Source organism: Protobothrops mucrosquamatus, unplaced genomic scaffold (assembly GCF_001527695.2).
Source record: "Protobothrops mucrosquamatus isolate PMUCROS unplaced genomic scaffold, P.Mucros_1.0 scaffold624, whole genome shotgun sequence".
NCBI lineage: Eukaryota > Metazoa > Chordata > Lepidosauria > Squamata > Viperidae > Protobothrops > Protobothrops mucrosquamatus.
Window position 1 is genome coordinate 137,964 of NW_015386920.1, and position 13,404 is coordinate 151,367.

Sequence of the window (13,404 nt, forward strand, 5' to 3'; positions counted from 1 at the left end):
CAAATGACTTGTCCATTGTGCTGCCAAACTGATTACTAGTTAGAATGGGCTTTCTTTTTAAGACATGGACACCGCCTGCAAAAAGCTTTCACAAAGCTTTTTGGACCACCTTTCTCTACCCAGAGAAAAAGGAACAAGCTACCTTTGCATGATGTGAGAAAATGTGTTTTTTATTATTATTATTAAAGAGAACTTTGTACCATGTTGCACTAAATGTTTTATACAACACACATGCAAGCTGTAGTAAACTTGTGTTAAAATTGTGATTTAATGTCCTGTGTTAATGGTTTTGAACTGTTAACAAAGCTTTTTTTATTAATACAATTCGGCTATCAATGTGCTGCTTATGTCAAGTTGGGTGTTCAACTGTAGCAAGCCACAACATTCTTGCTCTTACCATGGCTTGGCATCACTGCCATGGGCACACATCATAAGCATTGAACAAATGCCTACAATGACTCAACTGTGCAGAATCTGTTCTCCTTTCACTCTGAAAGCTAAGATTATGAAGGTATAACTTCACTGGGGCTTAGCTATAATGGCAAAGAGAGACCTGCTCTTCTATAAAGACTCAACAGTGCTGAGGAAGGAATGGGGAACTAAGCTAATGTTGCAGTATATTATTGGAGTTATGCAAAATATCTCCATGCTTAGCAATTGTTTATCATTTTTTATTCCTTAAGAGATTATCCTTCAGCGCATAGACTTTTTCAGTCTCAGAGCCAGTTTGTTCTAGTGGTTAAGACACCAGGCTAGAAGCCATGAGACCATGAGTACAAATCCCACTTTGACCATGCTGGGTGACCTTAGGCCAGTCATTCTTTCTCAGACCAACTCACCTCACTGGGTTTGAGGAAAATAGGAAGAGGGAATATTAGATATGCTCACCACCTTAAGTTATTTCTAAAAATAATAAAGGCAGGATTCAAATAAAAATATTAGTGATCTATGAGCAAGACATCTTCCATCCAACTGGGCCTATTTCAAAACGATTGGATTGAACGAGCAAAGTTTGCAAGATGCTAAGCAAAACTTTAATTCCTAAGGCCAAGGTGTAGCTCACTGCCTGCAAAGATGTTAGTCAAAAATCCACATAGTATGTAGGTAGGTATGTTTGTATGTATATCCCATCTTTATTATTTTTATATACATACTTTATATACAAATAACTCAAGGCAGCCACTAAATTCAGCATACCTTCCTCCTCCCATTTTCCCAACAACAACCCTGTGAGGTGAGTTGGGCTGAGAGACAGTGACTAGTCACCCAGCTGGCTTTCATGGCTAAGGCAGGACTTGAATTGCTTATATTAATGACATCAATTTGAAATAATGGATGAGAAGATACATTTCATTTTATTTGTACAGTTAGTTGGGACCTCTAATCTTCTGTGTTTTGTATTTAGAAATGTAGCAGAAGGATCTGAAACAAGGGAAACTTTTTGATAACGTGCATTAGGCTTTCTAGGGAGTGTGTAGGCAGATAAACATTGTCCCTGCTCCAGCTTTACTTTTTGGATTGTAGTTTTGGATGACCAGAAACAGCCATTAGTCCTCTAGCTGCAACTGGGCTGTTCTCCTCTCCCCCTTCCAGCTAAATTTTATATTATACTCAAATAAATTCTTAATTTTTTAACATTTTAGGGACAGATGGTGGTAGATTTTTCAGTAGTATTTACTGCCTAATTTAAATCACTATATGTATGCACTATTCATAGTTATAGTTTATAGGTAAATATTTTGTTTTGCTGAATTTTAACAGTTACTTCATCTCCAGCAGTAGGACTTTTAGGTAGTCAAACTGAGATGATAGAGTTCCTTAGCTACTTTTTCCAGTCGGTCTCTGTATTCAATGTTTTTATAGTTTTTTTCACTAACCCCTTTGAAGCCATACATTGCTCCCCACCAGCATGCAGCAATCGCCCCAGTGGAGTCACTGTCCCCGCCATGAAAGAAACCCCGCAGAGCCAACTCAGTCCAATTCTCAGAACCCAGGAAAGCATCATAGGCAATCATGGGCGCATCATGGCCACTACTACCTCCCCACCCTGAGAAACTCAAGGAAGTGTAGAATTCATCTCTCTCTTTCACACCAAATGTTTTAGGGAAGGAAGGAGGAGAGTTTCCATCTGAGATGCCTCTGATTTCCAGGTATCTCTTCCACTGGTCTTCAAAGTAGTTCCTGTGAAATAGAAATGCAAAGTTTCTATTGATATGCTAGATTTATGTAAATTAATGAATTTCATTTAAAAAAAATCTAACCACTCCACACTCCCTACTTAATATTTGGAAGATTATGGAGGAAAGTTGAAGTCCAACATAACAATAAAACTTTAGTTGGAAGATGTTGCCTTAGATGTACAAAATATAAAAAGGGAACCAATGTAATTAGAAGGCTTGAAGCATAAATTATCAAATAATTTGAGCAGCTGCAGCAATTGGGAATGTCTAGTTTAATGAAAAGAAGGAATAGGGGTAACATGATAGTAGTGTTCCAATATTTAGGGGGCTGCCACAAAGAAGAGGGGGGGTCAACCTATTCTCCAAAGCACCTGAAAGTAGAAGAAGCAATGGTTGGAAACTAATCAAGGAGAGAAGCAATCTAGAACTAAGGAGAAATTTATTTAGTTAAAACGTAGTATGGTAGCTCAGCGGTTAAGACACTAGGCTTGTTGGCTGGAAAGCCGACAGCCCAGATTCAAGACCAGAGCTCCATGCAACTGAGTGAGCATCCATCCTCGTGCCAGCTCCTGCCAACATAGCAGTTTGAAAGTATGCAAATGCTAGTAAATAGGTAACAGGTGGGAAGGTAACAGGACTCTGTGACATCATGCTGGCCACGGGACCACAGAAAAGTCTTCAGACAGCACTGGCTCAATGGCCTTGAAATGGAGATGAGCACCACTCCATAGTGGAATAAAATCTGCTAAAATCTTCCTTTTAGAACAATTGATCACTTGCCTTCATGAATGACTTGCCTTCAGAAGTTACGAGTGCTCCAACACTGGATGTTTTTAAGAAAAGATTGGGTAACCATTTGTCTGAAATAGTATAGGGTTACCTGCTTGAGCAGGGGGTTAGAGTAGAAAATCTCCAAGGTGCCTTCCAATTCTGTTATTGTTACCTTCTCCCCTCCATTCTGGGACTCTGTTCTCCAGTTGAGCGCTCAAATAAGGAAGGTATGTATACTACTCATAGATTATTCTTTTGTTCCAAAGTATCTATGTGGGTTCTCTGGATAGAATATATTTAATGCTTGCTCAGCACTATATAGTTACAAAAATATCAGTTATGCTTACCTTCCAACTATTAACAACCCAAATACCCATACTTACCAGTGCTCCAAATTTTTATCTACAAAGCAGCCAGACTTTTGGATATAGGCCTTTGCTTTAGGGATCACCTCCATTAGCCCTCTTCCCCATTCCTGTGGTGGTTTGTGATTCACCGCATAAGAAGTAAAAAGAGCAGATGCAAGGGATCCAAGATAACCAGTAGGATGATGGTGAGTCATTCGTCCACTCTCAACACTGACTGCAATTAATTTTTCCAGGTCTTCTGGTTGACAAAATCTTAGTCCAATGCACATCGACCTCATAGCAGCTCCACATCCTCCTCCCCTTTTACAGAAATTAGGTATCCAGCTATCTGAGTTATCTGGATCCAAATTCATAGCATAATGCATGCAGGTATCACCTATGAAAGATGGAACATTGTATCAGAACATGTTCATTATAAGCAGGCAACAAAAACAATAAAACACTGCAAATAGAACTTAGCCCAAACTTTTCCAAAAACATAGCTCCAAATGACTTAATACCATTATCAGAAAAATCTTCCCTGAATAACTTTTTGCTATGCCTGTCTTCTTACACAATGTAAAATAACCTTCACTGAGTATCTCTGAATATGTTTTCTTATAAGACCCATCATCCTTAATCAACCTGGCCAACATTGCCTGACGATGTAGTTTGCACTCCTGATACATTTTAAGAACACAGAATAGGGAAGCCTAGTTTACAAAATTAGTACTTAGTGATAATGATACTACTAAACTATCACAAAATTGTTGGCAAAAAGGAAGTGAAAACTAGCAATCCATTTCAATACAAATCCACTCGTGTATAAAAGCTTGTTTTACCACTGTGAAACTGAAAATTCTTAATGCTGTTCATAAATCTGAACAGCCTTAACAATATTGGTAAAGCAAGTAGGTTGAAGAAGCAGATAATTAAAATAATAAAACATCTAAGTATGTAATTAGATGTACACTTATATGGAATTAGGTCCCACTGAATAAAGAATATAGAGTATATAAGATGTAAGTGAATGGGAAACCCTTTAAATTTATACCAAAGTATGCATGTATTTCACCTAGAAGAGTTCACTTTTTTGAACTTTTTCCAAAGCTGTGCAACATCTGCAATACTCTGTATATGTCTTAAATGAAAATTCATTGAATCATTACACATATTCTAATTGCAAGGAGGGAGAGAGCTATTATGATGGAATGGCCTGCCTCTTTGGAGTCATAGGTGCTTCATTGTTTGAAGTTTATCTCTGATTGTTTGAGGATCCTGCTTTGACCAGGGATTCAAAGGTCTCTTCCAACCCTATGATTCCATGAATCAACCAGAATAGTTTTCAAATAGCTCACAATGTATTCCATGGTGAAAGGGTAAGAAAGCTAACACTATTGAAAAATAATGAAAGGATTATTTGACAACTTCTTTATTTCTGTATTTTTAATGAACATGTTTTAAGGTTCCACATAATGTAAATATATTTAAGAAATCCAGCAAGGAACTAGAGAGAAGTCCAAAGTATCTTTTGGGAGCAGAGGCAGTCACTCTCCCAATATCAGCTGCTAAAAATCTGCATGGGAGAGTGCTATTGGACTTTTGACAGGCTTTCCTTAGCAATGAGGGAAGCAGAATGTAGTACTTGAATGGTTAGAGCTTAATGATCTACAGTGGACATCTGGCTTTCAAAATCATAGGGCAATGTGGTTTGCACAGAAGAAAACTAAAACTTGTTCCCCATCATCTTAGAGAACAGAACAGAGAATGGTGTAAGTTACAGAAACGCATAAAAATTAGAGAACTGTTTAACAGTGGAACTAATTACTCAGAGAGATGGTAAGCTTCGCATAACTGAATAGGTTTAAACAAAGTCTGGGCAGGCATCAGCTGGAAGCATTTTAATGTAGTTGTTTGCATTAAACAGACAATCAGATTCACTATCTCTATGTGACCATGGCCAGTTCTATAACCCTTTAAGAGCTGAAAGGTATATAAGATGTATTTTTGTAAAGAAGGAGAATGTGAATTAATTTAATGACATGTGGTCTTCTATAGTTAAAAAAGAAAAAAAAAACCAATTTAAGTTGAAAAAATACTTCTTTAGGTAAATTATCTTCATTAATGTAATCAGATCCTGGAGAAACGTTTCTACCTAGCTACCAAGAATTTACAAAGCAAGGTTACTTTGCAGACTTTTCTGAAGATCAGGGCAATAGGAGGAATTTCCCTATGCCTTCTCCAGAAAGGGAAAATCCCTATGATTTGCAGAGTTTCAGGCTTGTAAAACAAGGTAGTTTACAGATGTATAAATTTCTCAAGAACAGAAAGCCCGCAAGCTGCTGTATAAGGAGATGCAAGAAGCCCAAACCATAGACATGGACTTTTCTAAAAGTCATTTAAAACTGTATTTCAGCTTAATTTGGAAGTTTTCAGGGGAATGATGGTACAGCATGCATACTTTGCCCACAATCCATCCTCAGTTATATTTTTCAGAGATACTCCTTATCTGAGTACCATAGCTGTGGTGTGTAGAGATAGGGGCCAGGTAGAGGTCGTGAGCAGCAAACTGCCCTTCCAAAGCCTGTGTGCCTCTTCTCTCTACATCAGTGTTTCTCAACCTTGACAATTTTAAGGCATGTGGACTTCAACTCCAGAATTCCACAGCCAGCATTGCTGGCTGTGGAATTCTGGGAGTTTAAGTCCACATGCCTTAAAATTGTCAAGGTTGAGAAACACTGCTCTACATGATCTCATCCATTCACATTGCCATGGCAATGTGGGAAACTACCCCAGGCTGATACAATGACCTCACCTACCTGATATCAGCTAGGTTACATCAACAGGATGTGGAAGAAACTGCTCCCTGGCTGGGGCCTCCTAGCTGGTATATTCTTAAGGATTAGCAAGGGGTTTCACCAATAGAAATGCTGTTACTATGCTGATGCCATGTTACTTTATGCTATTTGGAATACCTGTATAAAAGGAATAAACACTGCGAAGGCAGTCAGCCATATTTGCACCCTGCAATGACTGAGCACTGATTCCTACAGTGGTGCACAACCTGGAGCTAGCAGAATTTAGGTGTTCCCAGAATCCCTTCACAAATAGTCGCCAGGTTCTGTATTTTAATGAGACGTGAGCAGAATAGAAGAGAAACATTTAAATAATATAGAAACATATCAGATTAATTGCATTTTATTCATTTGATTCTCTTTGCACTTCCCATTTCACCTGACTTTATTTTCTCGTGGTATAACCCTTGCTTTTTAGAGGGTTATTTACTCTGTTTTATAAGCTGATTAAAATTTGTCTGGATAAAAGGGATATATAAATTTAAATAAATTTTCCTACTCAGTAAAATTCGAAAGGCAAGTATTAGGTTCACATGTCTATGGAGATTCTCAGTCATCCAGATCATGGCTGTCCTAAAGGTGCTTTTTTAAAGAGGCAACTGGACTTCCTTGTTGTTGTTTTTTAAGACATTTCGCTTCTCATCCAAGAAGCTTCTTGGATGAGAAATGAAATGTTTTCAAAGAAAAATAAGAAAGTCCAGTTGCTTCTTGAAAAAGCACCTTTGGGATATTAGGTTCACCCATTGCATGAAGCCAAACTATGGGTTCTTGGGTTTGGGTAATGTTCTTTGTGCAATGCACCCTACATTGACCTGTCCTTGAAGAGCATTTGAAAGTTTCAACTGGTAGAGAATGCGGCTGCATAGATAATAGTGTGTCACATATAATACCACTATGGTGTGAACTGTCACATATAATACCACTATGGTGTGAACTGCATTAGCTAGCAATGTGTTTCAGGGTACAATTCATGGTCCAGGCTATCACCTATAAAGCCCTACATGGCTTGGGACTGGGTTACCTAAGGGACTGTCTTTTCCCAATAGTTTCTACCACTCCAATCTGATCCAGCAGGCTGGGCATGGGGCATATTCCGCCAGCCAAGAAATGTCAACTGACAGGAACCAGAGGACATGACTTCTCAGCCATAGCTCCTGCTCCTTGGAACATCCTTCTTCAGAGATTAGAATGATCCTGACCCTGTTAGCCTTTCATGAGGCTTTAAAAACCTGGCTATGTGCCTGGGCCCTTAAATGTATTAAGGATGCCATGTCTTGGCTTTACTGGCAATTGTTAAAAATTTTCTCAGCTGTATATATTTATTTTGTATTGTTCAGCCAGAGTCACTTGGTTGAGATAGATGGCTATAGAAATTAAATAATGGCAGATGAACCATGATTTGTCAGTTAGCAAAATATATTACTGTAGCCTTAAATAAATGGGAATTTAAATAATGGCAGATGAACCATGATTTGTCAGTTAGCAAAATATATTACTGTAGCCTTAAATAAATGGGAATTTAACCAGTAATATAGTAATCCTCATCACAAATCTGGTCCCAAGGCACTCCAGAATAGTCAGCTTTTAGTTGCTTTCTGAAAAATCAGTTGGAAACTATCTGATCTTGGAAAGAAGGCTGTTCCAGAGAAGGAGGAATCACAGCTAAGAAAATCTGTTTCTATGGTGGTCAAATGAACACAGAAACTACCCTCTTTCCAATCACACTGAGAAAAGATGGCCCATTAGTTATCCTAAGCCATGTTTGAATTACCACATCTGGAATTGCATCTGGAAGAGAACTGATAAACAGTGCAATTCTCACAATAGAGGCTTTGCATGAGAAAACCCAGCGACTCCCATCACTATACAAACCACTGCATTCTGGACCAGTCAAAGCTTTCAAGATTCTTCAATATATTTGATTGGAAAGGAAAATACCACAATATACTTGAACCAGATGTTGGTATGTTTCTTTAGGTGCTTGAAGAGGATGCTGTGTCCTGATTAAGAAAAGGAATTATTATGTAGGGAAGAGAAGTTGCTAACTGTATTAGGAGGAAGAATTGAGTAATGAAGTAAATATTTGGATATTTTGTTTTGAGTTCATTTCATTCTTTCTTACATCTCTGCTAACATTCTACACACTGCTATTTTCCAGATAGGTCCCATCATTCCCAATCAACATACCCAGTGCCCTGAGAGAGTGGGGGTGTTTATTCCATCTGGAACCATATGGTGTTATCTCTCTAATAAGATCTGACTGGAAAAAAAATAAATTGAGTATGGACTGTGGCTACTAAAGCATCCAATAATTTTCAGCAATTGTAGCCAGAAATGGCTCTGGCGGTCACAAAAAGTAGATTTACCAGCAGTATTAGGGCCTACTTTAAAGCAGGAATGATAAAAAAGGCCAATAAACAAAGCTGTAAAATGGAGTTTTTCCAACAGTGAAGCAGAATACACCTGGTAAAGCATGATATTTGAGAAATACTATTTCATTCATTCTTATGGAAACATTTTGAAAACATACCTGGAGCTCGTCCATCCATGTCACTCATGCAATCTCTGTAGTTTGTTGCAAGGAGTTTGTACAAGTGGAATAACTCTGGGTTTTTGCCAGCAGCAGCCAAGGCTTCAGCAGTAGCTAAGTGCATAATGGTGTCATCACTGACCTTCCAACCTTTTATATTAAGATGGTCCACGCCACCCATTTTGGCTACTTCGTTGTGAATTTTTTCACCACTGCGTTGGAATTCCCATTTTGCATTACAAAAGCCTAGGGCATCTCCAGCTGCACTCAACACCATGGCAGCCACATAGTTCTCCATCAGGACAGAGCACATGTTGTGTTGCCACAGTAAGATTATAATCAAGAAAATCTAAAATAAATACAAGTTAAAAAGCACACTATGATTTACCAACACATCTCAATTCCATAAATTTCAACTGCTTTATTCTATGCATTATCTTTTTTATATAATTACTTGGACAAACAACACTTAAAAATGATTTTTAAAAAGTGCTTCAGAACTTAAGAAAAAAAAAGATATAAGCAAAGCTCCTGTATGCTGTTCACTAAAGCAGCATACAGATGTTTTTAGATTTCTGCATGAATTTGAAAGAAAAAAGAGTCAACTCGTGTAGAAACCTAAAAAAGTATAGGCTGCTTTAATGAATAATATAAAGATTCTGCTCTCAGGAGGTGTGAAGACCAAATAATACTCATTCTCAGTTATTGAGTACAGGTGTTATCCACAACCAATGGGGAAAAATTATGTATTGTTTAACACATACTTTCTCATGCATGAAACAAAACTAAACAAAATAAAAGGTTGCTTTTAAGCGAGACCATTTAAAACAAGGACTTTATTTCAATTCTTTCTAGAGCCTGACACTGGAGGTAAATCATCTCCTTTCTGCCACTTTCATTGTGGAAAAACTCTGCTCCATCTTTTCAATTTAGTCAATGAATGAAAAGTTCTAACACTGACTAAATCCTGAAATAAATTCCTGGTTCATTTTATCCAAATGAAAAATGATTATTGGTCCATTTAAAGTTTCCCCCCATTTTTTGTGTGTGTTGCATACATTTAGCCCCCAAAGCAAAACAAAACAAATCTAAAAGCCAGGAGCAGACACAAGAGTCAATAGTACCATAGTCAATTTTGCTATATATATGAATGATTTTTGTATATATATGTGTATATATGTATGTATGTGTGTGTGTGTGTATGTATGTGTGTGTTGGTGGGATTCAGCCAGTTCGCACCACTTTGGCAGAACCATTTAATTTTTTGTTGCCCAGGCGCAGAACGGACTTCCGGAAGCAGCATCCACATATATATATATATAACTTTTTTGTCATAGAACGCACCGGAACAGAGTTCCGGCAGCTTTTTTGACGGATTTTCCAGAGTTGCGTTCTTTTCCTATTGTTTCCCTTCCTGTCATTTGTTTTTGAAAATGCCCCGCTTGCAGTACAGTGTGAGCGGGATCCCCTCTGGCGCTGTCTGCCTCCTCTAGGAGGAGCCATGAGGTGCCGGAGCACCACAGCGAGAGCGTGACTTGATTGGCTGGGTCAGACCATGTGGTATGGAAGCCGATGGTGGCGGTGAGAGACACATAAACATGGAGGGTGAGCGGGCCTTTTGCCTTCCCTTACAGAATGTGTGTGGGGGGTGTGAGGTTAAAAAGAGGCAAGCGAGAGGAAAGAAAGACGGCTAGCGTGGAAGCTTGCCTGACAGTGAAACTTTGCTGTTTCAGTTCCTTGGGTAGTTCAAAGGCTGGGATGTCTACGAAAATCTCTTTTTAGTCTTTTATACTTTATATTCAAACTGTAGAGGGGAAGAATAAGAATAAAGCCAATGTCTTATGTTTTGGAGATATTATTAATAATAATAATATATATTAATTATATATTGGTCAGATGTAAAGGTAGACCTACAGTATAAGGTTTAATCAGATCTATTTATTAAATTGGGTTTAACTTAAAGGTAAATTAAAAGTAATCTGTTCACTAACAAAAGTTTCAACTTTAATTTGTTTCAGGTCAATATCCATATTAAACTCCAAATGTAAATTTTTCCACCTTGTTTGACAACTTCTTAAAAACAATTCAATCTTTTACAAGCAACCAAATTTTGTTTTATTGGGCCAATTTCATTCCACACAGAAAGCTGACATTTCCACTCATTAAACTAAATGGGTATGCCAGTGGTAAATGTCCCAAAAGATTAATAAAATGCCTTCTTGTTATCTAAAGCCACACAGTGTATGGTAACATTAATAGTATTAATTCACGTTGAACAAAATCCTAGTCTTTTAAATACACTAAAAACTGAAGGGGTTTTTTTTTTCAACTACAAAGGTAAAACTTGTAGGGTAGGCAAGGCGGGTTGTATGACGTGTGAGTTGCATCACTTTTTTTTTTTTTACAAAAAAAGCACACACACACACCCATGATGAAATTCAGGTTGCAAAACAATACTAGGATCGTCATGTTCATCAGGGGAAGGAAGATTGGTATACAGCAACACTGCAGAATATTCTGCTGGTTTTAAAAAAAAACAGATTTGGAGCAAAGGCAGTATCAACCCAGCTCTTTTATGAGTTTAGGTCAGCGGTTCTCAACCTATGGGTCGCGACCCCATTTGGGGTCGATCGACCATTTCATGGGGGTCGCAAAGCAAGGCTGTCTGCCATTTTTTTCCCCTTTTCCGGCGGGTGCCTTATCTCCCTTGGGCTGGGCCAGCTGGTGGTCGGCCTGCTCCGTCTCTGCCGCTTGCCAGCTATGCCTTGGCCGGCGCAGGGGGCGGAACCACGCATGCGCGGTGCTCCCGGACAGGGAAAGTCCTCGACTTATGACCGGTTGGGTAGTCCTCGACTTACGACCGGTTTAGTCCTCGACTTACGACTGGTTTAGTCCTCAACTTACGACCGGTTTAGTCCTCGACTTACGACCGGTTGGGGGTCGCGGCATTAAAAAGGTTGAGAGCCACTGGTTTAGGTACTGTGTACACACTATGAAGACAGGCTAATTCAGTAACCAAGTTTAAGCAAGCTGTGCAGCGGAAGCTACTAAGAGAACTAGTGCTCCGAGAGAAGGAACCCTCAACAAGGGAAGCTGTCAAGTTTACGAAAAGGCGTTGTTACTGGGGGGGGAGGAAAGGGAAGAGATCAATTCAATTGATCTATCAGCACCCCGAGGCTCGTCGCATTTAGCTTGCCACTAAGCCACAAGGCGGCAAGGGACGGGCAGAATTAAGCAATAGTTTCGGAAACCAGGCGCATTGAATTAGACAATCCTCCCAGTCTCGTCGAAAGTCCTGCCACAGCACATTATGACTTTCGTTAAACCGAATAAAGATTTCCGCTGCTCGCCACTCCGGGTTCTTGCTAGCAGTGGTTGAGGCCCAACTGCCTCCGACGGAGCCGTGTCTGGGCTTGCAGAGAATGTGGCTCTCGGGGGTGTTTCTTCGCGAAAAGCTCCAGAAAGGGGTAAGTGGGGCGGGCTCCGCTCTCCAGCGGGTTGCGCAAACCACAGGCTGGGTTTTATATCTCGTTCTTCCGCTTTCTCTCAGCCTTAATTCGTGGCTGCAGTCTTGTGCCACAATCGCTAGGAGCAAACCCTTAAAAACCCCGGGTATGTTTCCGAATACACGTGATTCTTTTTGATTTAATAAAAATCCACCTGATTCGATTGCTGCAATACTAATAATCGCCCTGGCTTATTAAGGACTAGAGTTCGTTAAATAAGACAGCGGGACACGCTTCAAGAGTTCGGGGAGTCCCTGTTTAAGGCTATCACCCAATGTCTGCTCGTTTTAGGAGCAGGTGCGGGGTGGTGGGGGGCGGTCACTTCTGAATGCACAAGGTTGTGTAACCGGAAAAATACAGAAATTCGGGAAAAGTAGTGGAGGGAGCAGGACCACGCCCGGTATCTTGGTTACAACCGGGCCCTACCTTGGGTTATTTTAAATAAATGACTCAGCCATACTTACAATGACAGCGATCGCGGTTTCGCACCTGAAACTCCCAAGAAAACAGGAGCGAGAAGCGGCGGCGGCGGCGGCGGCTAATCTACTGCCGCGAGTGGCCGTAAGCCAAAGTTGCAGCCGGTTCTTGGAGAACGGAGTTTGAAGGATAGCGCCGAAAGAAGCGTCTCCCTTTCAAACGATCGTTGCTGTTGCTTCTCGGGAAGTTTTGTCTGGATGTCGTCTGGGTGGCAGAAAGCGAAACCCAACAGTAAAGTTTCCGCCCTATGGGCGCTGTGTATATATAAGACTGAGAAGTAGCCAAGCGGATGGGACGTTGGTGGAAAACTTCCGTTTTTCTCAGCTAAGCTGACAGTGTTTCTCAACCTTGACAATTTTAAGGCATGTGGACTTCAACTCCCAGAATTCCACAGCCAGCAATGCTGGCTGTGGAATTCTGGGAGTTGAAGTCCACATGCCTTAAAATTGTCAAGGTTGAGAAACACTGGTAAGCAGAACACGGAAACAAATATGTGGAGCACCCTCCTTCCTATCCGGGTCTAAGTAGATTCCTCTGAATGAGGTGGGCAATCAAAGCCTTTTCAGGAAATTGATTTAGTTATAAAATTTATTGGCTGCCCATCTTACCATAAGGTAACTCTGGGCGGCTTACAGTTACATCTAAGCTAAGATATAAAAAGTTAAAAACAAACATTAAAACCAAAAGACACATGGGGAAGGCAGGGAGGTGGGATCTGTTATTAATCAACTACCTCCA

General features: G+C 39.9%; 1 protein-coding gene across 1 annotated transcript; it reads right to left on the reverse strand.

Annotated features, from left to right (window-relative positions):
• Positions 1–1,287: 1,287 nt before the first annotated feature.
• ADPRH (ADP-ribosylarginine hydrolase) lies at positions 1,288–12,807 on the reverse strand. The gene is made up of 4 exons (XM_015817710.1): positions 12,654–12,807; positions 8,684–9,032; positions 3,335–3,695; positions 1,288–2,181 (listed from the first exon to the last, which is right to left on the reverse strand). The coding sequence occupies exons 2-4, from the start codon at positions 8,994–8,996 to the stop codon at positions 1,788–1,790; spliced, it is 1,068 nt and encodes a 355-aa protein (XP_015673196.1). The 5' UTR covers positions 8,997–9,032; positions 12,654–12,807; the 3' UTR covers positions 1,288–1,787.
• Positions 12,808–13,404: the final 597 nt, after the last annotated feature.

Bases quoted from the DNA above. Each gene is read 5' to 3' on its own strand.
- ADPRH (XM_015817710.1), bottom strand. From the start codon at position 8,996: ATGTGCTCTGTCCTGATGGAGAACTATGTGGCTGCCATGGTGTTGAGT. The intron at 3,696-8,683 runs GTATGTTTTCAA...CATCTTTCATAG, and splicing joins CATGGATGGACGAGCTCCAG to GTGATACCTGCATGCATTAT. The intron at 2,182-3,334 runs GTAAGTATGGGT...TCTATTTCACAG, and splicing joins GATAAAAATTTGGAGCACTG to GAACTACTTTGAAGACCAGT.